This window comes from Pararge aegeria, chromosome 6 (genome assembly GCF_905163445.1).
Source record: "Pararge aegeria chromosome 6, ilParAegt1.1, whole genome shotgun sequence".
NCBI classification, from domain to species: domain Eukaryota; kingdom Metazoa; phylum Arthropoda; class Insecta; order Lepidoptera; family Nymphalidae; genus Pararge; species Pararge aegeria.
Genome location: NC_053185.1, coordinates 19,791,782 through 19,815,440, shown reverse-complemented (window position 1 = coordinate 19,815,440; position 23,659 = coordinate 19,791,782). Strand labels below are relative to the sequence as shown.

General features: G+C 35.7%; 3 protein-coding genes across 3 annotated transcripts; 1 reads left to right on the top strand and 2 right to left on the bottom strand.

Annotated features, from left to right (window-relative positions):
• Positions 1–1,498: 1,498 nt before the first annotated feature.
• LOC120624619 (probable elongator complex protein 2) lies at positions 1,499–18,252 on the bottom strand. Its single transcript, XM_039891268.1, has 13 exons — positions 17,939–18,252; positions 17,405–17,696; positions 16,927–17,145; positions 15,960–16,175; positions 15,392–15,612; positions 13,867–14,014; positions 13,043–13,240; positions 10,348–10,467; positions 9,263–9,428; positions 7,398–7,662; positions 5,547–5,610; positions 3,222–3,375; positions 1,499–1,660 (listed from the first exon to the last, which is right to left on the bottom strand). Exons 1-13 carry the CDS (start codon positions 18,062–18,064, stop codon positions 1,522–1,524), a joined length of 2,328 nt encoding a protein of 775 aa, XP_039747202.1. The 5' UTR covers positions 18,065–18,252; the 3' UTR covers positions 1,499–1,521.
• A 119-nt stretch (positions 18,253–18,371) lies between these two features.
• Positions 18,372–21,767, top strand: LOC120624580 (regulator of telomere elongation helicase 1 homolog). Its single transcript, XM_039891216.1, has one exon. It carries the CDS (start codon positions 18,491–18,493, stop codon positions 21,425–21,427), a length of 2,937 nt encoding a protein of 978 aa, XP_039747150.1. The 5' UTR covers positions 18,372–18,490; the 3' UTR covers positions 21,428–21,767.
• Positions 21,768–21,891: 124 nt separating this feature from the next.
• Positions 21,892–22,701, bottom strand: LOC120624502 (39S ribosomal protein L21, mitochondrial). The gene is made up of 2 exons (XM_039891088.1): positions 22,515–22,701; positions 21,892–22,408 (listed from the first exon to the last, which is right to left on the bottom strand). The coding sequence occupies exons 1-2, from the start codon at positions 22,561–22,563 to the stop codon at positions 21,933–21,935; spliced, it is 525 nt and encodes a 174-aa protein (XP_039747022.1). The 5' UTR covers positions 22,564–22,701; the 3' UTR covers positions 21,892–21,932.
• Positions 22,702–23,659: the final 958 nt, after the last annotated feature.

Genomic DNA, 23,659 nt, shown 5'->3' with positions numbered 1-23,659 from the left:
CGTATGTCCTTTGATATGGGCCTAATAATATACTAGTTCTTTAGTTCTTTTATTGTTATGAAGTATGTGTGAATAAATATATTATTATTATGTATATTGACGTGAAATTAGAACGCGACACGAAGTTACCTATTTTCTATGGATTTGTATTCAAATCACGATATATTACAAAGAATATATTCAAAGTGCTTCCAAATATTACGAATGTTCAATGTACACTCAGTACGAGATTATTACTGAATACTCAATCATTGAAATCTTGCATTGAGTGTACTGTATTTGTTAATTCTTAGGGTATATTATATCTAAGTACAGTTTATAATATGTTGAATATTAAAGACTAATTGAAATTACAATATTATATATTTTAATAAAATCTTTTGAAAACGATCCTTTGTTTGTTTATTCTGTTACCTACTAGCAACGGATTCTCTTAATACATTCTGTATCTGAAAACGTTAAGAGTGATGCAAACCTGTGATTGGTTGCACACAGCACGCAGACTTGCGCGTTCCGCAAAGTAAGACATGATTGGTCTTATTTGCTTAAAATATAGAATCGCACGTGTTTTGAAGATAAGCAAATAAACACTACAATAATATAACTAAAATCAAATTTTAAGTACCATTAAATTAAAAGAGTACCTACTTATGAAAATTAAGCTTAATTTGCTATTCTCCGCGTAAAGTAGGAGAATCTGTATGGTGTAATTTATAATTTCTTCAATCTTCATACTCCACACCAAAAAGGTCATCGACAATGTACCATCTACTCACGTTTCGCTCCGAAAACTGAGCATCCTCAGGAGATGTCGACTTTACAATGAATAGTTAAATTGTAATTTGTCTTAACAATTTCATTCATTATAAAGTCAGTATCTCCTGAGGTTGCTCCGGTATATATATATATTTATATATAGTAGGATTAAATATAAGAACCACTAGGAATTACAGTTGGGAGATTTATTTATTGTAAGATTAAGCATAACAGTGTAAGCTACTATTCTTTGGGTCAAAAGACACTATTTTGTTATTTGGGTCAAAAGTATACTTCCATAAATCTACCGATAAAGACGTCGACATTCCCTCTCTCTAAAGAATTCTCTAGGTTCAGGTAATTATAAATAGACTATGAAATCCAGTGGTAATGGTTTGAACAAAACAAACAGAATGTTCATGAGAACGACTTAGTGGCGTAATAAAATAATTTCCACTGATCCTTGAAGGGGACATTTAAAGTTGTCGGCGAATTGGCGCAGTGGGCAGCAACCCTGCTTTCAAAGTCCAAGGCCGTGGGTTCGATTCCCACAACTGGATAATGTTTGTGTGAAAAAATTTTCATCAGCCATTTTAGTATCCATACCAAAAGCTACGCTTACTTTGGGGCTAGATGGTGATACGTGTATTGTCGTAGTATATTTATTTATTTATTCAAAGTAACACATTACATTACTTTTAAGCTTCAGTTCTTTAGTGGAAAACGCAGTAAAGACAGCAAGTATCAAAATATATATTTTTAATTTTATTCACAGTATAATTTACAAATTCTAACGAAATTATCACTGCCGCAGCTAGCTAGTAACATTTCCTTATTCGTTTCGCCCTCATTGGGTTGTCGTGGACGGAAGAAAAGCCGCTTCACTGTTAAATGGTGCGCCACGCTGGAACAAACAATCGCAATTTTATAACGTTGCTTTCGTCTATTGCTTTAAAATATTTCAAATCAAAAATTTTTAGCAAGTTCTACGTATTAGCAAAACTTCTTTTGCCTAAGTATATTTAAAAAAAAAACTAAATTTATGTCGGAATGACCAAAATTATGCTTATGGTCTTTGAAGTTCGAGCCAGAATTCAAAAAGTCAGGAATCCAGAAAAAAAGATGGATTATTGTTACGAGGCGGTAGATATTCTAAGAGGCTTTAGAGGCCTTATAAGGTTTGAAAAAGAAACGTGGGGCGGAAATAATGATTATTTTGCACGTGACATTCACGTAGACCTTTTTTTAAACGTGCACCGATAATGAAGTTTGACGAAGATTTAAAAATTAAGCTTGAATTGGTTTTAATCTGCGACATGCTGTAAGGTTTTTTTTAAAAGCTTTGCCATACATTCTAATAAATACGTTTATCTACTCCCATGCTTTAAAGATTCAGAAACAGTTAGCTTATTGTCTACATTATAACATCCAAACGTATAATATGATGTACTGAATTTCATTTTAACACTCCTTTGTTTTTTTTTCGTATCTGCGCAAAGGTTTTATACTTAACAGACAGCCGGAATCTCACTGCTCGATGCGTGTTATGTTTGAATTTCAAAAAAGAACATTGTCATTGACGCGCGCTTTATTAAGAGAGAGCCGAGCTTCGTTTAAAAAAAGATATTTTTTTTTTTTGTATACAAAGAAATGAGCGATTCAAGTTTTCAGAGCACGCTAGATATTTTAAACGGTTCAAAAGTTCCACGTGTCGAATACAATTTCTAATTCCATAGAAAATAAAAATTTTCCGCCGAGTACATCGGGATCGGGACCTTTCAACCTTAAAGAACATGTTCAAGTGGATTTCAATAATTGCTCTATACAAAATGTTTATTACTACTACAATAAATAATACTTCATTAATGCTTTGTTTATTTGTATATAATATTCAGTAATGGATGATATTAGGTTACTATGACTGGTTGTTTTAATGTTAGCAGGAAGCTTACTGGTTCAGAATCTTTTATATTATGGGAGTAGATAAAATCTTGTATCCAACCGTTGACAATTAGGAACTCATGTGATACTATTATCACACACATAACTAAACTCGCTTTTGAATACCCCTTATTGTACAAACAACAGTTGCATAAATAACCAATATTGTGGGCTCAGATTTTTTCATTTTCAGGCAGTTTTTAGCTATAGATAGATTGATTCAAGTGGAATGTTTGTATATAGTATACATGTATATTATAATAGAGAAAAGCCAAGAAACAAACATGTTTGTGAGCCTACATTGTAAACGCTGTCTAAACGCTACGAGATAGATTCAATTAATGTACTACGTGATTGTCTTGTTCATTGTTTATTTATTGTATGGAATAGTGACGTTTGACAGCAGGGATAGCAAGATTAACGCATGTCGCACGCCTGTCGCTAGATACGTAATCACCCAGCCGGGTTGGCCACTAGTGATTTTCAAAAATAACAATTCAATTTTTTTTTGTATCACCACCAACCTGTTAACTAACTCGTGCAGCAAACTCCAGGTGAGGTCGAACTGGTATAACCTGATGACGCCGGAGTCTACACCCACGGCCACTATTCGGACGTCAGACTCGAGGGGAGCAAAGGCGAGCGCGGTCACCGAATTAGCTAGCTCCAGTGGTTTACCTGCAAACATTTTAGTATTAATACTTACTTACGAAAGCATATAAAAATTTCGAAACCGACGGTATTTGAACCTGCGACTCTCTGGCAATAGCGGTCTTAGCGCTTTGACACCAAGCTACTCGACTTTCACCTCATACCTCCGATGCCGTGATATATGCCATTCCATCAGTCTCAAAGCCACTGTTTTTAATTAAATTTATTTATTTATTCTTTTAGTTTTACTTTAGTTTACGAATGTGGTTATCGCCATCATCTCACTACCGTGTAATTCTTATGTACGCATCAAAAGTGCCACCTACTTGAATAAAGATATTTTTGACTTTGACTTTGACTTTTATTTTAGGTAAAGAATAGACCTCTATAAAAAGATAACTATAAATACAACCTAATAAATACTATACATAATGGTTAGTAATAATGGTTTGGAAAACTGTCTTCTAGATTTTATAATAATCTTCTTAATTTAATCTATCAATCTGGTTACAGCGCCCTCACAGGGTTCCATTTCAAATGTAAACATTAGATTGACAAAGTCAAAGTCAAAGTCAAAAATATCTTTATTCAAGTAGGCCCATAGGTGGCATTTTTGATGCGTACATAAGAATTACACGGTAGTGAGATGATGGCGATAACCACATTCGTAAACTTAAAACTAAAGCTACGAGGGTTCCAAACGCGTCCTGGTCTAAGAAGAAGCCCACAACAAACTTAGCCGGGTGTTTTATTTTTGTTATCACCATCTCACAATGTCATTTTAAATTATTAGAAGAGCAACCTGGTTAGAGCAATAATTTACACCCAAGCTTTTTTATCGAAAATATAATAATTTTGTAATCTATATGACATTGTAATGGACTTTTAATTGAATAAATAAATAAATAAATTTATGAATCTGACAGTTGAAAGGTGCATAAGTATATTTCATAATATCACCCTCAAAAATATTAAATTAAAAGAAGCCTATGTATATTTCCATACAATATAACTCAAAACATTTTAATTGTTTACTTATGACAATCTTATCGAAGTTAAAAGACCGACACGCGCATAGTACTTACGCTACACGTACTACCTAATAAAGTGCGTGCGTTTTACATGCGATGTTAGGGCTGTATCTGATTTCTTTCAGTAAAAACTATGGCAGTGGTTTACTCAAAACTATAAGCGTTTCGGTTTCACAGATAAGTCTCAGAGACAGTAAATAATGTAACTCGTGCAGTCTGTGAAGTAATATTTCGGTTCTTTACACATATATTCGGATAGAAGCAGGCGTTACTTTGCGGAAATCCATAATATATATATATATATATTATGGATTATAAAAAAAGAGAAAGTGTGTGGGTATGTTCCGTATAGGCTCCGAAACGGCAGGAACGATTTCAATGAAACTTTCAATCCAGATTAACCTGGCGAGTAATCCTGTAAAGTTTGGTGACGATCGGACTCCTATTTTGGAACTGTTAAACTGTCAAATACAGCTGTTATTTACTATGATGATATTCTATTGTTGGGTGTACATGGGTGTAGATAATGATCCTCACCCGCTCGAGAAGAGAATAGAAGAGAATGAATACGGAGAGAAATAAATGATTTAATATATTATGAGACTTAAATTAAAATTGAATGATGTAAGTTTATTGTTTAAATAAAATAAAGCAAAATCTAGCCCGGCGAAGCGGGCTGGGTACGCAAGTATATTATGAAAATTAAGCTTAATTTGCTATACTCCGCGAACAGCAGGAGAATCTGTATGGTGTAATTATAATTACTTCAATCCGTATACTCCACACCAAACAGATCCTCGGCGATGTACACTCTACGCAGTACATTGCCGAGGATCTGTTCGCGGAGGATAGCAAATTAAGCTTAATTTTCATAATTATATATATTCATCTTAATTATAGATCCTGGAGGCGACATGGCGATTATATTATTTAGTTTATTATATATGCGATTGACCATGGATCGTTAAGCGTATGTACATTCGTTTTTTTATTTGCACTACAAGTTAGCCCTAGACGGCAGTTACATTAAACCCTAACCTAACCGGTATCTACGCGGCGTCGTACCGGAACGCTTAATCACTACGCGGCTTAACGAACCACAGCCGAAGATATGCCACCAGATATATGTATAGTTTGTGTTAAAATATATGCGCTGACAGGTCTTACCCAACAAACTGTAGTCTTTTAGTGAGGAATCGCTGATTGTTTCTGCTTTAGACCATACGCAAACCTGGAAATTAAAATGTACCTTAATCAGTAGAACTCACAAGAGCAAGGGTTTCTACTGACACAGTCAAGTGTGGTAGAAGCCTTGCGAATTCATATCATCGCCGACAACAATTTTTCGGATACTCTTTAGTCTATTACTTTACTATTCTTTTTTTGTTCAACTTATTGTTTCTGTACGACTGGCTATTATTATTTTTTTTCAGGCTAAAATCTTACTATTACCGGAACTAAATATAGCGCTAGGTACTTGAGGACAAAAAAAAAAATTATACTACAACCATGCAAACATTGCCACCTAGCCCCAAAGTAAGCGTAGCTTGTGTTATGGGTACTAAGATAACAGATCTATGTTTTAATGAACATAAACACTTTTAATATACAGATAAACACCTAGATACTGGCTAAAACATTCATGTTCATTACACAAACATTCTCCAGTTGTTTGTTTACCACAACTGGAGAATGTTTGTGTGTGTATTGGACTTAGAAAGCAGGGTCGCTGCTCACTGCGCCAATCGGCCGTCTAACAGCTTAAAATAGGTGAAAGAATTATTAAAATCGTTTCAGTAACTTATGAATTACAAAGCAGTCAGTTTTCTTCTTCATAGTTAGTCATAGTCTTATTCATAGAATTAAGTACATACAGAAACCGTGTACACGACTAATACACAGATAGAATAATACTTTAAATTGTTAAATATGTACTGTTTGTGTTAGTTTTATTTTTTCTCATTTTGCAATTTATTTCATTTTTTTTTTTTTTAATTTAAATTTATTATTAAAATTTACTCTAGTTATAGTAATAAGGCAACGGGCGACGCGGTTGTTTGCACAGTCTGATACTGGTGCAGACTGAAAATCAGCGCTGGGCATTGTTGCATAAGGCTGAGTTTGCGGCCACCTGCCATATTGTTAATATTAATTGATAAAAATTTAGTTAATAATCTTGTATTAACAATAGTGTATGGCAATAAAGGATTATTATTATTAATATTGAAGAATCAAAACCACTCCACTTTAGTAGTGTTTCTCGAACACGCGATTAGTCACTTCATTCCATTTAGCAGTTGACAGTAACTATTTGACCTCTTATGTTCTAAATGCTTACCATAAAATGGGAAAAAGTTTGTGAGCTAGCAACATTCTGCGGGTATAAAGTGGGGAAGCGCGGGGAGTTTTCACTGTTTTTGGACACAATGTACTGCATGCCTAAAGTGCCTGCATCATGCCTGCCCCAATGCCGAAAGTCTTTAACGAGTGTGTTCTGCCTGTAATGACATATGGAGCGGAGACGTGGACACTGACAGTCGACCTGATCCACAAATTTAGTCGCGCAACGCACTATGGAGCGAGCTATGTTGGGAGTCTCTCATCGTGATAGAATTCGCAACGACGAAATCCGTAGAAGAACCACGGTCACCGACATAGCTCTAAGGATAAGCAAGTTGAAGTGGCAGTGGGCCGGTCATGTCTGTCTGGACCGATGGCCGTTGGGGCAAACGTGTTCTGGAGTGGAGACCGCGTATCGGTAATCGCTGTCTGGGACGACCTCCAGCCCGCTGGACAGGTGACCTTAAGAAGGTGGCTGGAAGCTGATGAGAAAAGCGGAAGACTGTGTGGTGGCGCGCTCTTGGAAAGCCCAACTGGTTCAGCAGTAGACTTTTGATGATGATGATGATTGAAGTACTGCATGCAGTAGTAGATGAATGAGGGTTCTGTATATTCTTAATTCTGTGGTATTAGCATAGACGTATAGATATAATGTCAACATTTGTCGAAACAACTAACCTTTCCATCTCTAGAGCCTGTACCAAATACACTGCTGTCGTACGCCCACGCGCAACACCATATTATCCTAGTATGTACTCCGTTCTTTTTGTCCGTACTTGCGGCTATATCAAAGGAATTAGAACCCTCCGCCCTTTGGTATAAGGTCCACCTTCGATCGCGCGACACCGACAATAGTTTCTGACTATCGGGTGAGAACGCAAGCTGTGTGATGGTCAGTTGGTGGGATATCAGCTTTTGGATTTGTTGCCAGGTCTTGGTTTCCCTGTTGAAACAAATATGAGGTTATATTGTAATTATTAACAGATTATGTTCACTGATTTTAAGAAAAAAAAATCTAAATATACAGCGTTCATCTCATAAACCTAGTTTAAAAATTTAGTATTAAAATATTTTTTGACAGATGTTTTATATATTATTTATTAATATACAATCTAGGGTTTAGGCCGGCCAAGCATCGGTGGCTCCTCTGGTGTTGCAGATCACTTAACATCAGCGGTAATCACTTAACATCAGGTGACCCACTAGCACGTTTTCCCGCTATAAATATATAAAAAAACATAATAAAGAAGAAAAAATAATATTTTGCAACAAAGCCCAACAACACTGTTACATATCTCTTTTTTTCTAATTTCTGACAGCCAGAATCCGGGGCGGATCGCGTATAGTGTATATAAAAAAAAATAACTGACCCCAGTTAATATGGCTAAAATTATTGGTAAGTAAGAATGTGATCACTATCATGTAATATACAACGTCTAAATGAAAACTGAAATACTTCACAGGCTATAGAGGTACATTGTACTGTCTCTGATGGTTATCTGTGAAACCGAAAACCTAATAGTTTTTGAGTAAACTACTGAGATAGTTTTTACTGAAAGAAACCAGATACAGCCCTAACATCACGTGCGAAAATAAAACCATGTGACTCCTGTCACTTTATTGGGTACGCGTCGCGTAGCGTAGGTACTATGCGCGTGACGGTATTTGATCTTCAATAGGGTTGTCATAATAAACATTTGGAATATTTGGAATTCGTTTGTATGAAAAAATAAATATGCTTCTTTTGATTTAATATATCTACACGGTGATTCCTTATGAAATGTACTTATGAATCCTTCAACATTACTTCGTAATTCAGTTACACGTTGTATAGTGGCTTGACGTTGTTTGACGGCCGAGTGGCGCAGTGGGCAGCGACCCTGCTTTCTGAGTCCAAGGCCGTGGGTTCGATTCCCACAACTGGAGAGTGTTTGTGTGATGAACATGAATGTTTTTCAGTGTCTGGGTGTTTATCTGTATATTATAAGTATTTATGTGTATTATATTCATAAAAAAATATTCATCAGCTATCTCAGTACCCATAACACAAGCTACGCTTACTTTAGGGCTAGATGGCGATGTGTGTATTGTCGTAGTATATTTATGTATTTATTTATTTATTTATAGTGATAGTAATTGTATAAGTGACTGACTGGTTGGTTGATAAATGCTATTACTCGGTAAAGGAGTTCTTTGATAATAAAATATAATTATTAGTTTAGTTATTTTTACTTGACATTCCATGTTTATTGTTGTTTTGTTGTAAAATTAATGAAATTTTATTATATTCAGCCGATTATTTTGATTTTATTTATTTTGATGTTTTATTAATTATTACATAAATGAATTTGTTTAAATTAAGATTTGCATGTCATATATTATGACTAAACATGTATACCTACAATGTTTTATGCAAATAAAAGGATTTGATTTGATTTGAAGTCCAGCAACCCTCAGTAGAGCACAGTGGCGGGTGCTAGCTTTAAACCCTGCCCTCCTAAAAGATTGACCCGCAGTGTGATAGCGTTAAGCTAATGGCTCACCATATGAGTACAGCAGCGTGTTCCGCGGTGGTTGCTTTACAGGCGGAAGCTACCAGGGCACCATCAGAGCTAGCGTCTACACAGTACACCTCGTACCCGTGGCCGTATAACTTGTTCACTTCCGGCCACAACGTGTTTTGCATCAACGTTTCTTCAGTTGGAGGCTCTGCAATAGGATTACAATTGAGTGTATTTAATTCTTTTTCTCAAACATGCATGGAAATTTGAGAACTATTTTGACAAACTTCTTCGAGATGAATCGAAATTTGTATGAAAATCCATATCTGTTGTTGTTTAGCGACCAAATAAATTACAAAGTAAGTTCATATCTGTTTATTAAAATTCATTTTTTTTTAAGTAGGCACAAGCTAAGCACTTTTGGAACGTCAAGTCTTTCTGTTTGTAGTGACTCTACCACCGGTTCGAAAGGGAGATTCTGCCGAGAAGAAGCCGGCAAGAAACTCAGCAGTTGCTCTTTTCCAACATCAACTATTCACATATTTTATTTTAACATTTATTTTTTTGTCTTGTGAGAGATGAAAACGGGGCGGTTGCTTCCAAACAACCATGTCATTAAGAAATACATCAATATATGTTTAATAATAAATGTAATAATAAATGTTTTTTTTAACATATTCTTTTAACTTATGCATTGGTAGGTGCAAAATTACCTTAGGAATTATATTATAAAAGTATACTCAATCCCACAAATGACTTCCATACCTTTCGCAGACGATATGCAGATGACACTAATTCATGACCTTTTCTAATAAGTCGACTGTTTATATCAAATTTTGTTTATATAGACTAATATGTTGTCTTGTATAAATGGAACGACCTTTATCTCCCAAGCATGGTAAAATGGAAGAATACGAATGCAAAATTGTGTGTCCTTCCTCGACGCCCTAAGCGACATACCAACTTTATTTTGGTATAGAGTTAGTTGAACGGACGGAGAGTAACATAAGCTACTTTTGTTCCTAGGTATACAAACGGTTTGCACAGGATATGTAAAAAACCTAATAAATGTAGATAAAGAATGTAGGCAATATCTAGTAGTTTCATACTGATGAATATTATATTACCGTTTAGCTGAATGGGCACGAAGTATCCATCGTTGTCACCATCGGCGACGGCTCTGTCGTCATCGTTGAACACAGCCTTGTTGGACAGCCCCAGTGATGGTACAGACGCTCCCTCCGGTCCTATAACATAAGTTACCTAAACGTTACCGGTGTACTAGCAGTCTTAATTCGGTATCCGCCACACTGATGAGAAACGTCGATTTTTGTATAATAGATTAATAAATTTCGCCTCAGTTTGTGATGTCAGATTTTTCGAGAAATAAATATAATATTATGGCAAAGTAAGTGTAGCTTGTGTTATGGACACCCAGATGATTGATGAATATTTTTATAAATAATAAACATAAATACTTATAATATACAGATCAACACCCTACACTGATAACAAAAAGTTTGAAGTGAAAGTTATCCCCACGGGCCCACTTAGGTTATGGCAGTTATATTAAACTCATTCTCCTAATCAGTTTCTAGGCGGCATCGTACAGGAAAGGCTAAACCGCCAAGCAGGTTTTTGTAGGTAAGATAGTCATGGCTCAATCATCGCAATACTGTTATCTAAGTTGCAATATATACTCTACCAACAATACGTTTTCTTGCATACGTACCTACATTGCGAGTACGTTTTTTTTTAGTATTAAAGTACTTCATCTGATATTTAAAGAAATGTGCAGTACCCTGCCTACTCAACAAGACTTAAAGATGCGAAGAAACTGAAAAACATTTCAAAATCAAAACAAATAAATAAAATATTGAAGAAAAATGCCAATGTTCTTTTATTGAAATCCATACACATACCGCGAATCGAGAAGAAATTGGCTGCCTGTGTGTAAGGCTTTGCGCAGAACGTATCGAAAAAAAAAACATGTGTGTACTTATGTACACGCGTTAGAAGTTATAAGTACTTCTTTGGCGTACCAAGATAAAAATCTTTTCAAAAATGTTGTATTTCGCCTTATTCTACGTTTGTAGAAAAAGCGATACTAACAATAGAAAGGTATTGTTTGAATTAAAAGTCAAATGTCAAACCTTTTTTAGAAAAACTAAAATGTTGACTACAGCTAACAGCATGGTGTCGCTTTTTTGTGACAATGTGCGCGCGTGCTAAAAAAATATAGAAAATGGAAGGCCCAGGTATTCAGATATTCACTTCAATACCCACAATGTTCAGGATGGCACTTAGATCTTTCATTAATTAACAGTATTATTGAAGCTAAATACCTAGTTTCTTAGCAGTACTTATTTATTCTCATGACTATTATTCTTCCTTCCTATTAAAGTATTAAATTTATAAGACATCATTGAATCCCACCAACCTGCTTTAGAGCAGTGTTGTGGGTCTGTACTCTATAAACCTGACTTCCCAAGGAGTGAAATAAAACAACTGGACTGACACTAATACTGTATATTAAGCTTCTCTATAATTCATATTACTTGTTACCTTCAAATGACTCTACTACCAGTTCGGAATGCTGTCTTCGGCAGAGAAGACCACTGGCAAGAAACTCTACCGTTGCTCTTTTATTCAATCAATTAAAACAAGACTTATAAACACAATTACAACATTATCATATGTTATAACGCTAGGCCCTTTGATACAAGACATATAAGACAGGGCAAACATAACTACTATGATCACTTATAACATCAGGACTTTTGAAACAAATTGTTTGTACAGAGCAACCTCTGCTACATAAGCTATCTGTATGAAATAATGCTAGGGCTCCATATATGATACCTAAATAACCCAAAGGATATAAGAGATATACTTATCTGATGCAACATCAGGTACAACCATAGTACCAACAACTTTTAACAACTTATCTCAACTCCATCACCAGTATATACGACTCTTGTTTTGCCACAACAATATTTCGTTAAGTATGTCGTTTCCATTATAAATCATCTATTCCCAATTTGTAACGTTCTATCCACAATACTTTACTTAATCTTCTATTCTCAATTCATTAATTTAAATCCGTCCTCACTTTTCTTTGCCGCCAATCTAACTTGTCAAACTCGCGTCTCCCGCCATAGATCCTATACTTTTATTTGACAGTCTACTAAAGTCCATTATTCTATTTTCAATACATTATCAATGAGTATACAAACTAAGATTTGTTGATATATTTAATATAATCATCGGGTTTATCATAGATAAAGTGCTGTAATTCCCTATTTCCTAACACGCGCATCGTAAAAATTCACTCTCACCATTCTTCCCTGACGCGCCAAAAGAAGTATAACTTCAAAAACAAAGGAGTGTAATAATGAAATTCAGTGCATGGTTATTAGGGCATTAGGTGTTTTAATGTTGACAATAAGCTTACTGTTCCAGATTCTTTTAATGAGGATTTAAAGCAGTAGATAAATGAATAAAGAGACAAACAGCTCATAATCAATTAAAGTAATATTGACGGCCGACTGGCGCAGTGGGCAGCGACCTTGCTTTCTGAGTCCAAGGCCGTGGGTTCGATTCCCACAACTGAAAAATGTTTGTGTGATGAGCATAAGTGTTTTTCAGTGTCTGGGTGTTTATATGTATTTCCTAAGTATTTATGTATATATAATTCATAAAAATATTCATCAGTCATCTTAGTACCCATAACACAAGCTACGCTTACTTTGGGGCTAGGTGGCGATGTGTGTATTGTCGTAGTATATTTATTATTATTATTATTATTAAGTAAAACCTCACCCTTAACATCGTCCCCGACCAGTGGCTTGCCGGTTATACTCTTGAAGTTCTGTGTGAAGTTGTGCGGCGCTTGAAACACTCGCAGGACCTTCTCCTCAGCGGCCGACACGAACACTGTGGGTGACACCAGCGCTATGGACGCCATGTCGTACCCGTGTACCTGAGGGCGGGCAATCTCATGCCATTGGATTCCTCTACCTGAAATGAAATAGTTACGATGTTCAACACTGTTTCAATATTTGTTAGAAACACGTTTATCCACTTTGGTTTATTTATTGTATCACATAGAATACCAAGAATTAGACGTGCACCTAAAATTAACCAATTTTTTTTCAAAGTGATTCTGTGGGCCAAATAAAGAAGACGCAAAGTTGGAAGTGTAGTAACACTGACAAGCCGCAGTAAACCGCAATGAGGCTGTTATTTATTAATACAATAAGAAATATATACTGGCGGGAATCTTAATATGCCTGTTCAGAGTACAGGGTGAATCATCCCACTATTTTAACCCCACCACAAATAGCATGGGTAGGAGACATTTTCCCAAAGGGGTAAGGAGGTAAAGGGGTAGTGGAATCAAGAAAAAAAACGGAGTTTTTTTCTTTATTCCACTACAAGTTAGTCCTTGACTGCAATCTCGCCTCTTGGTAGCGGCCTAACCTGTTTGGGAGGATGATAGGACCCCTAATCGGTTTCTACGCGACATAGCACAGAAACACTAAATCGGCGGCACATATTTCTGGGTAGGATGGTAACTAGCCACGGCGAAAGCCTCCCACCAGACCAGACCACAATAAATTCAAGTAAAACCAAAGATAACTTACCATCAGCTCTCAGCCAAGGTGCGTGTAGCCTCGTGGTTTGGTCGAGAGAAACACTCACAAGGTACCGACCCTCCCGCTCCCACCGAATATCTTCAACCTCGCTGAAATGACCTCCTATCACCACACTGGGCTGCCACTGGTTCAGCTCCTAGGAATTAAAATATATTACAAAGAAGATTCCAACAATCTTTTAAACTATGATTAATTATAAAATAATCATCATCATCACATCTGTATGGTATATTATGATTAATTAAATATGTAATCTATATATATAAAAGAGGATGTTTGTATATATGTCATCGATAAACTCAGAAACTATTTGACCGATCATTATGAAAATTGGTATGCTTATGTATTTTTTCACGGAGAAAACGAACATGCTATGTCCATTGATGAAACTCCCCACCAGGCGGCGCTGTCAAGTATCGACTTCCGCCCCGTTCAACCGATTGTCATAAAAATTGGTATGACCATGTATTTTTCCTCGGAGAAAACGAACATGCTATGTCCATTGATGTAACTCCCCACCAGGCGGCGCTGTCAAGTATCGACTTCCGCCCCGTTCAACCGATTGTCATAAAAATTGGTATGACCATGTATTTTTCCACGGAGAATGTAAATATGATATATATAGATTCTTGGAAGTGTTAGAAGTAATATAAGATACTTTTTATCCCGTCATTAAGCTCGGTTCCTTTGGGAGAGGGGATGAGTGTTTGACGATTTAACATCATAACTCCGACAAATTAGAACCGATTTAAATAATTATTTTTGTACTATACAGGTATATGTGTTTAATTGTGTGCCCAAACTGTGGTTGGAGATAGACGACAGAACTCCTCAGCGGACAGCAGCAATTTAATGCCACATCAAAAAACAAACGCAGACGAAGTCGCGGGCAACAGCTAGTAATAAATAAATAAATATACTACGACAATACACACACCGCCATCTAGTCCCAAAGTAAGCGTAGCTTGTGTTATGGGTACTAAGATAACAGATGAATATTTCTTTGAATAGTATGCATAAGTATTTATAATATACATATAAACACCCAGACACTGAAAAACATTCATGTTCATCACACAAACATTTTCCAGTTGAGGGAATCAAACCCACGGTCTTGGACTCAGAAAGCAGGGTCGCTGACCACTGCGCCAATCGGACGTAATGTCTCGTTCCTCCGTGCTTTGTAGTAGAATGGGGATTCTACCACAAAGCAGAGAGAGAGATGCAGATGCTTTCTTATGTGGTTGATGTTCTTTATTCAATCAGCAAGATGTATCAAAGGATCAATAAACCTTTTGTCCGTCAAAAGATTAACTGATCCTATGTTACATCACATTAAACTTCGGAAATACCTCCCAACAACTGTATTGCCCGTCTCAAATAATTTGAGTACTTTCAAGCAAACAGTGAATAGGCATTTTCTCCAACCTAGAGCTTGTCATTCCTTTCCAACAGGCATAATTTTCGTCAAGGGCCTTTTTTCGATATTAATAAAAATGTATTCGAGTCTTACTTTGTCATATTTCCATATATGCAGCGATCCGTTATATCCGTGGCCTAAAAATGCTCCAGGTCCAGGGCCAAATCGACTGCCATAGAAGCCCAGACCGTTTCCCCCTACTTCACCAACCCTCACGCTTTCCACCCACGCGCCGCCGTGGCTCTCAGGCTGCCATATTATGAGGGTTTTGTCAAGGGATGAAGACAGGAGCCGGTAGGTTGGTTGGTTTGTTTCTGAAAATGAATGATTTTACAGATATTTTAATTCGTACGATAGGTGTGTTCAACCATGCACTTTTTCTTGACGGTTTTGGTTGAAATACGTTTGTAATTTTATAAAGTTAGAACTATAAATTCATATTGGCCAGATATTTTATTAAATTGATTAGGATTTTTACAAATATGCTAATAACTATTATTTCATTAATAAATGGTTTTCGAGAAGCAATAAAAATTATATTTGATTAACAACCAATAATCATGACATTGAGTTGGTGGGTATTTTGATATACATACAACTGTATTATCGATACACCTTATATAGACTCCTATATCTCAATCACTGGTGTAGCATTATATACCATTATTAAGAATCTTCTGCCACTGGACTCCATACACCCAACCCTCATGGCCTGCCAGCACTGCATCAAGTTTCACCGACAACTTTACACTATATGCATCAAACATTTTCTCTTCCACCTTGATTCCTGTCACTGGCTTATCTTCATAACGTTGGATTTTCCATAGGCGAATATATGTGTCTTGTGAGGCAGATGCTAGCATTAATGTGTCATTGTCTAAAAATATTTAGAAGATGTTAGATAATAAGGGATTAAATGCTACATTTTGAAGAAACATGTTAGTGCAATATGTATTTCATAAAATAAATATAAATGGAATATGTTCACGTAGATAGTAGATTCCACTGTCCGTCTGCTTTCTGAGTCCAAGTTTGTGAGTTTGATTCCCACAAGTGGACAATGTTTGTGTGGTGAACAATAATGTTTTTCAGTGTTTGGATGTTTATTTGTATATTATAAGTATACAGTGGAATTTGGAACTCCCTACAAAAGACCTATGTCCAGCAGTGGACGTCTATCGATTGATATGATGATTATTATTATTATTATATAAAAGACTAAGCAGCTTTCGCAACATCAAAAAGACAAAGAGCGCAAGAAATGATAAAGACGCATCAGTCTTTATCATTTCTTGCGCTCTTTGTCTTTTTGATGTTTATCCAGTCTATTATTAAACTGATTCAGTGATTCTGCAGTCACTACATCTTCAGGCAAGGCATTCCACATTTTTATAACAATATTGCTGATAAAGTGCTTGGAATGATTAGACGATGCCTGCTGACATTCAAGTTTGAGACCATAGCCCCTTAATCTGGGGTTACTCTTTTTTGAAAATATTTCCTCAAAATGATGAACCAATTTTGATGCAAATTTCATGTAATCCGTAAAGTATAATTAGACAGATGGTAGAATGATCATTACTCATACTATGAAATGAAAAATTAATTTAAAATAGATAATACCCTACCCACATTCACCACGTCAAGGCCTCTCACCCAGTCCTCGTGCCCTGCCAACACGTGCACTCGATGATACTGATGATCATTCTGTTCTACAAATATGTGAACTTTATGATCGTCCAGGGCACAAAACAGTATGGGTTGGTTGGCTGAGGGCAGTATGCAGCTGTGGATGGTTAGAGCCAGACCTGACTGAAGGTTTATTTTTTGTTTCAGTGTTGTGGTATCTGCAATACAAAATAAATTTAAAGAAAATGATAATATAAATCATTATAATAAAAGCCAGGCGTTTCATGTGCCAAGACAACAAAAGTAAGTCTGTTTTAGACTATATTGCAAATTTAGAAATTATATTACAATTTAGATACACCTTAGCACAAAATAACTCTAGAACGAACTATTATTGAAATAGGTTTATTCATTTTTTTGTTATTTTTTTTATACATTCCAGTAACCTAGATATAAGCATCCAGTTCTTTTACTTACAATCCATTCTCTCCCATACACATATACTGGAGTCAATGGACCCTGTGTACACCAACAAATTGTTCTCATCAACATAAGCACCGTGAATACAAGTAACTCCATCTTTATGTTCTACCAAATTACTTGTCACCTTCCAAGACTCCTTTTCTAACGTCCACACTGCTGCACTCTTGTCTGCCGAGCATGAAAGCAATTCTGTACAGGTTTGGTTTGGTTTTAGAAGCCACTTTACTGAGTTTACTTTGGATTTGTGGTGGCTTAGTACTGTTAGTGGGTCTTTTCCTTTGGCATTCTGCAATAGGAAATAATATAAAATTAAAATTTTTAAAAATTCCATGACATACCAAAAGAAATAAAACAAACCCTTTTTAGCAGCCCCTAGTTTCCTTTAAGAACTAACTCGGAAGATAATGAAAAAATCAAATAGAACTCAAGAGTTTTTTATGTATAATTAAAATGGTTTAACTTGACGTAATAGCGCCCACTGCTGCATCATCAGGTCATGAAAATTGATGATAAAAAATATGATCATACCGTGTCGTAAATAACCACTGCATTTGAAGCACCGAAACATATGAGACCTTCGTTGTTCCAGTCGGCTGTCTCTGGAGCGCGGTTGCAGGCTACTGAAGTATACACTTGATCAACTGAAATCTTCATATTTTAATAATTTTATCTAACAATTGTTTTGTTTTTGTTTTTGATGGTTGTCTCATAACTGACGTTAAATTTGAGGTTAGGTTGTTGTGGTTTTTTGTCAGTCTACGTTTTTGGCGTTTGCAGTCAGAAAAAGGCTAGAAGTTAATTATGGAGGGTAGAGGTAAGGAGAGTCATCTTATATGGGAGAAAAGTTGAACCTCTACCCTCCATAAAGTTAATGTAGAATCATTTCACAGACTACGTTCATGCTCATAGATAGTAATCATTGGTTATTTATTGTCTGTAGTTTTAGATTTTCAGCGGGAAATGCCGAAGGGAACCACAGTCAAATCTGTCAAAACTTAACATTTTCAAAATAATCGTAATGTTTTTATTTCTATTAAAGCTTACCTATAAAGTTAGTACATACAAATAAATAAAGATAAGATGCCGGAAGTTATGATATATGGTATACCTGTGAGTTTTCCTTTCGAGCCTTACGATGTGCAAAAAGCCTACATGGAGAAAGTCATTGAAAGCTTACAAAATAACACTAATGCATTATTGGAGTCACCAACGGGGACCGGGAAGACTCTCAGCTTGCTGTGCTCCTCATTGGCATGGTTATTGGTTAAAAAGGCTCAATTACAAATGAATGCTCAACTTGGAAACTTTTCGGAACACGGCGGTTTCAGCGGCAATTTACGAGACAACCTCAATAAAGCAAGTGCGGGGAAAGGAAAAGATAACATGACATGGGGTATGCCTAAAATAATTTATTCTTCGAGAACGCATTCACAGCTCACTCAAGCGATGCAAGAATTAAAAAGGTCAAGTTACAGGCATGTCAAAGCATCAGTACTCGGTTCGAGAGATCAGATGTGTATCCATCCAGAGGTATCCAAAGAGACAAATAATATGAACAAAGTACATATGTGCCAATTGAAGGTTAAATCTCGTACTTGTCATTTCTACAATAATGTTGAATCAAAAAAAGACGATAGATCTGTAAAAGGCGATGAGATTTTAGACATTGAGGATTTAGTTACTGCAGGCAAAAAATTAAAATGCTGCCCATATTATTTATCTAAAGAGCTGAAACAAGATGCAGATATAATTTTCATGCCATACAATTATTTGTTAGATCCAAAATCTAGGAAGGCGAATGGTGTTGAGCTGTTAAATAACATAATAATACTGGATGAGGCACATAATGTAGAGAAAATGTGTGAGGAGTCAGCTTCCTTACAGATAAGAACAACAGATGTTGCATTATGTATAGATGAAATCACCCACGTCATGAAATCATTTGTAGAAGGGGCTGAGGATCAGATGGATGCAACCATGGATGCCAATCAACCCAAAGACTTTACATGTGATGACTTATGTATATTGAAAGAAATGATGCTGGCTCTAGAAAAGGCTATAGATGAAATAAATATTGGCACAGAAGGTACCACTTATCCTGGTGGGTTTATATTTGAACTGCTTGCTAAAGCAGAGATTAAAGATCATAACCAAATGTCTGTTATAACGCTTATTGAAAATCTAATTCAGTACCTTTCTACAGCAAGCGCATCCCCATTCCAGAGAATAGGTAATGGATTGCAAAAGATTGTTGATCTATTAAATGTGGTCTTCAGTGGCACTACACAAGCCTATAAGGAAAGAGTAAAATTATGTTACAAAGTCCATATCCAAATAGAAGACAAAAAGAATAATAAAAAGACTGACAGCTGGGGTGCACTTAAAACAGCTAGTAATAAAGCAGCTGAAAGAGTCCTGAGTTATTGGTGTTTCAGTCCAGGATTTGGTATGAAACAACTGTTAGACCAAAATGTCAAGAGCATTATCTTAACAAGTGGTACTTTGGCTCCATTAAAACCTCTAATATCAGAGTTAGGGATACCAATTGGTGTGCAACTAGAAAATCCACATATAGTCAAATCAAACCAGATTTATGTAAAAATAATTAGCCAGGGACCTGATGCTGTCATGTTAAATTCTAATTATCAAAATCGTGATAATCCTAAATATATATCCTCTTTAGGCAGAACTATATTAAGTTTCTCCAGGGTTATACCAGATGGGCTTTTGGTTTTCTTTCCATCATATCCCATTATGACAAAATGTCAGGAAATGTGGCAGGCTGAGGGTATCTGGTCGAGCATTAGCAATATAAAACCAATATTTGTAGAGCCTCAGAGAAAGGATACTTTTAACACCATTATAAATGACTATTACAGTAAGATAAGTGATCGAAGCACTAAAGGAGCTTGTTTTATGGCAGTTTGTAGAGGAAAAGTTTCAGAAGGTTTAGATTTTGCTGATATGAATGGTAGAGCTGTAATAATAACAGGGTTGCCCTTTCCTCCTCTTAAGGACCCAAGAATAGTTTTAAAGAAAAAGTATCTTGAAGAAGTTAGAGTTAAGCAGAAGGAATATTTGTCTGGAGATGAATGGTATTCCTTAGAAGCCACTAGAGCAGTAAATCAAGCTATAGGAAGAGTAATCAGGCATCAGAATGACTATGGAGCCATTCTACTCTGTGATACTAGGTTTAATAATCCAAAGTTGAAAGGCCAGTTATCTGCCTGGTTGAGAGATTATATTAATGTTTCTAATAAGTTTGGTGAGACAGTCGGTGAGATTTGCAGGTTTTTCAAAAATGCTGAAAACTCTTTGCCAGCTCCCAAACTAAAACCTTTGATGCCACATGAACAAATTACCACTTACAATGAAAACAGTACAACTAGTTTAACAGGGGTGTCCTTTGCAGCGGCAAATGTTAGAACTGTTAATAAAAGTTTAAGTAAAAAGTCAGTTAGTCAGTATCCTAACTCCAATGAAGTGTATGCAGATTTTTCCATGGACTTTTATAAGAATGCACAGTCATCTTCATATGTTAATGAGTTTAAGCCAAAGCAGACAAAAGATCTTTTTAGTGCATTAGACAGTAGTAGTGATTCTACTCAAGTAGCACCACAATCAGTGACAATAAACAAACGGAATGCTGAAGAATCTAACATTACAATATCTAAGAAAAAGAAATTAAAAATAAAGTCTTTTGGTTTTGAAGAAAATATGAATACCATCAAAAAAGAAGTTGATGCAGTTGTGGAAGAAAGGACAGCTCCTGTGTCTCTAATAGATTTTGTTAAAGAAATTAAAACATTATTGGATCAAGATAATTATAAGAAATTCCAACTAGCCATTTCTGCTTACAAAAAGGAAGGAGACTATGATTTGTTTCACGCTACTTTGTCTGGTTTGTTGGAAAACAGAAGATTGTTTTATTTATTTAAGGGCATGAAAAGATTTTTAAAAGAAGACCATAAAAGTGGTTTTCAAGAATACTGTGATAATGTGAAGTTTCTAAGTTGACAAAAATTTTAGTACATAACAAAATAAGTTGTAGCTAATAATTATGAAGTATGTCTTAGATAATATTTTAATAGTGACTAAGCAATATAATCTCCACTACCAATTGCACTTGGCCAGTGTGGTGGACTATGGCTTAAACCTATGCCATGAAGTGAATTGGTAATGGGTTGATATGATATTATACTTATTTATTATTGTATCTGTTTATTAATAATTTTTTTTTTGGAAAATTAGACTTAAATTATTAATGTTTCTATTTATTACAATACTTTTCAAGAAATTTGGTTTTATTCAAAATTTCAGTTCTGTTAAGGATGGAACCACAGAATGCGCCTGAAGCTCTATGGTATGACATATAGCTGATCCTGATAGTTATTATTACAAAAAAAAACATTTATTTTAGTTGAAACTATAATACATTTTAAGTGTTCAAATTAATTGTATTTTCGAAATAAAAGAACTTGTTTTGGTTCCAATATTTTTACTACTATTAATAAGTAACTAACTAAAATACATTCTTCGGAGCTGAATTAATACTATTCTTTATATCTACAGAGTTTATTCGCAGCATAGTTTGTTGGGATCTTTGAAAGTTTATTCTCATGAACTGCTTCCTCCTCTTCTTTTTGAAATGTGTTTTGGTGTGAGATAGGCCTTTGGATATAATTGTTGCAGTCACCGTTACCAATCCAGGCTGGACCAGTGGTCGGCCAATTAGAGAAAAATCTTTAGACGCAGCTAATAAAACTTTGTCCAATGTAATTTTATCCCCAATATTGGGTGGCCAGTACCCTTCTACAACCAGTAAATCGCCGTCCGTAACACGCCATTGTTTACCAAGTAAGTGTACTATAGCAAAATTGCGATGGGATTTTTCTTGAATTAATTTGTTACAAGTTGATATTACATCTTTAGTTGTTTCCTCAGCAGGTCTGTGCTGGGCTGGAGCATTTTGTGTAATAAATCGAGAGATAATTCCACCTGCAACAGGAATGCATCCCAATTAATGTTCATAGCGGATTACTGAAATATTTTAGTACTATGATATGCATGCAATAATAATATATTAACTTGTGTACTTAAATACCTTGACTATTGAACACACTGGCAAGACGTTGAAGTCCCGCTCTGATCATGGCTTTAGTATTATTGTTTAAAACCGAAATATCTAGTATTTTATTGAAACATTTCCTGCAAAAAAACAACCTATAAATACCGCCATCTGACAGAAAAACTCACAAGCAGAATTATTGACAGTGACACAAAGGGACCACAGAATAAGCAATTGACAATGGTTCAATCGCTCAGCGCGCAGAACCAATAAACCAAAAAGAAGAAGAAGACTGACACAAATCGAAATGACAGCTTCATTGTGCTGAGGTTACGCGATTTTAGTCAAAGAGGATATCAACAACTGCAGAAATGTCCTAAAGTGCGACCAATTTAGTTTAGATATAAAAATAAATAAATATCACTGCTATGTACACATTTTGTATATAATCAACGTATCAAAAGTGCCATCTATGTGCCTATTTGAATAAAGAAATATTTGACTTTGACTTTGACTTTAACCTAATCAACTTTTATGGCGTAATCACTAAACATTAGGCTGAGAGGTTAATATTTCGCAAAATCTCAGAAACTACGAAGGGTGGAACACAATGCACATGCACAGGTCACTAATTAGACAAATAAGGAAGATACTGAGGGGCTGGAGGGGTGCGGTACCGGAAACACGCCTAGACAGCATATGTTTCATATTTGTGTAGCTAGTGAGATATCTAAATGTTTAGTAATCTAGGGTTAATACATATAACTAAAGACCATCGATGTGATAGAGCAAGAAGGTGGTACAACCGTATCCTATATTGCGATAGATAGGCGAGTTCACTATCAGAAACCATATGGACTGCTAAAGACTGCGTTACCACAGGTTAAATTAAATCTCGCTTACTTTTTCAAATCTAGGTTTTATAATATTATTTGGTGTTTTTTTGAAGTGAAACTTCTGTACCGGGGTTGGAAAAAAATTTAGTGTAACATTTTTCAGTTACGCGTCACATTTTTTCGTTACGCGCCGTCTTTTTCTTGTCCCAACCACGGTTGATTCGAGTTTATTCGAACTTCAAATGCATTGCAAAATTTAAACGGCTGAAGACGTAAGCATATATCATAATACTAATGATGTTGTTAACATTGTAACTTCATCGATAGATTTTTCTGACCCTGACT

What these genes read in the sequence shown, in the direction of transcription:
- LOC120624580 (XM_039891216.1), top strand. Translation starts at nt 18,491, where the DNA reads ATGCCGGAAGTTATGATATATGGTATACCTGTGAGTTTTCCTTTCGAG.
- LOC120624619 (XM_039891268.1), bottom strand. Translation starts at nt 18,064, where the DNA reads ATGAAGATTTCAGTTGATCAAGTGTATACTTCAGTAGCCTGCAACCGC. An exon ending in GGTCGGGGACGATGTTAAGG is followed by an intron (nt 10,468 to 13,042) that starts GTGAGGTTTTAC and finishes CTTATGTTATAG; the next exon opens with GACCGGAGGGAGCGTCTGTA. An exon ending in AAAAGACTACAGTTTGTTGG is followed by an intron (nt 3,376 to 5,546) that starts GTAAGACCTGTC and finishes AAATGTTTGCAG; the next exon opens with GTAAACCACTGGAGCTAGCT.
- LOC120624502 (XM_039891088.1), bottom strand. Translation starts at nt 22,563, where the DNA reads ATGATCAGAGCGGGACTTCAACGTCTTGCCAGTGTGTTCAATAGTCAA. An exon ending in CAGTGTGTTCAATAGTCAAG is followed by an intron (nt 22,409 to 22,514) that starts GTATTTAAGTAC and finishes TTCCTGTTGCAG; the next exon opens with GTGGAATTATCTCTCGATTT.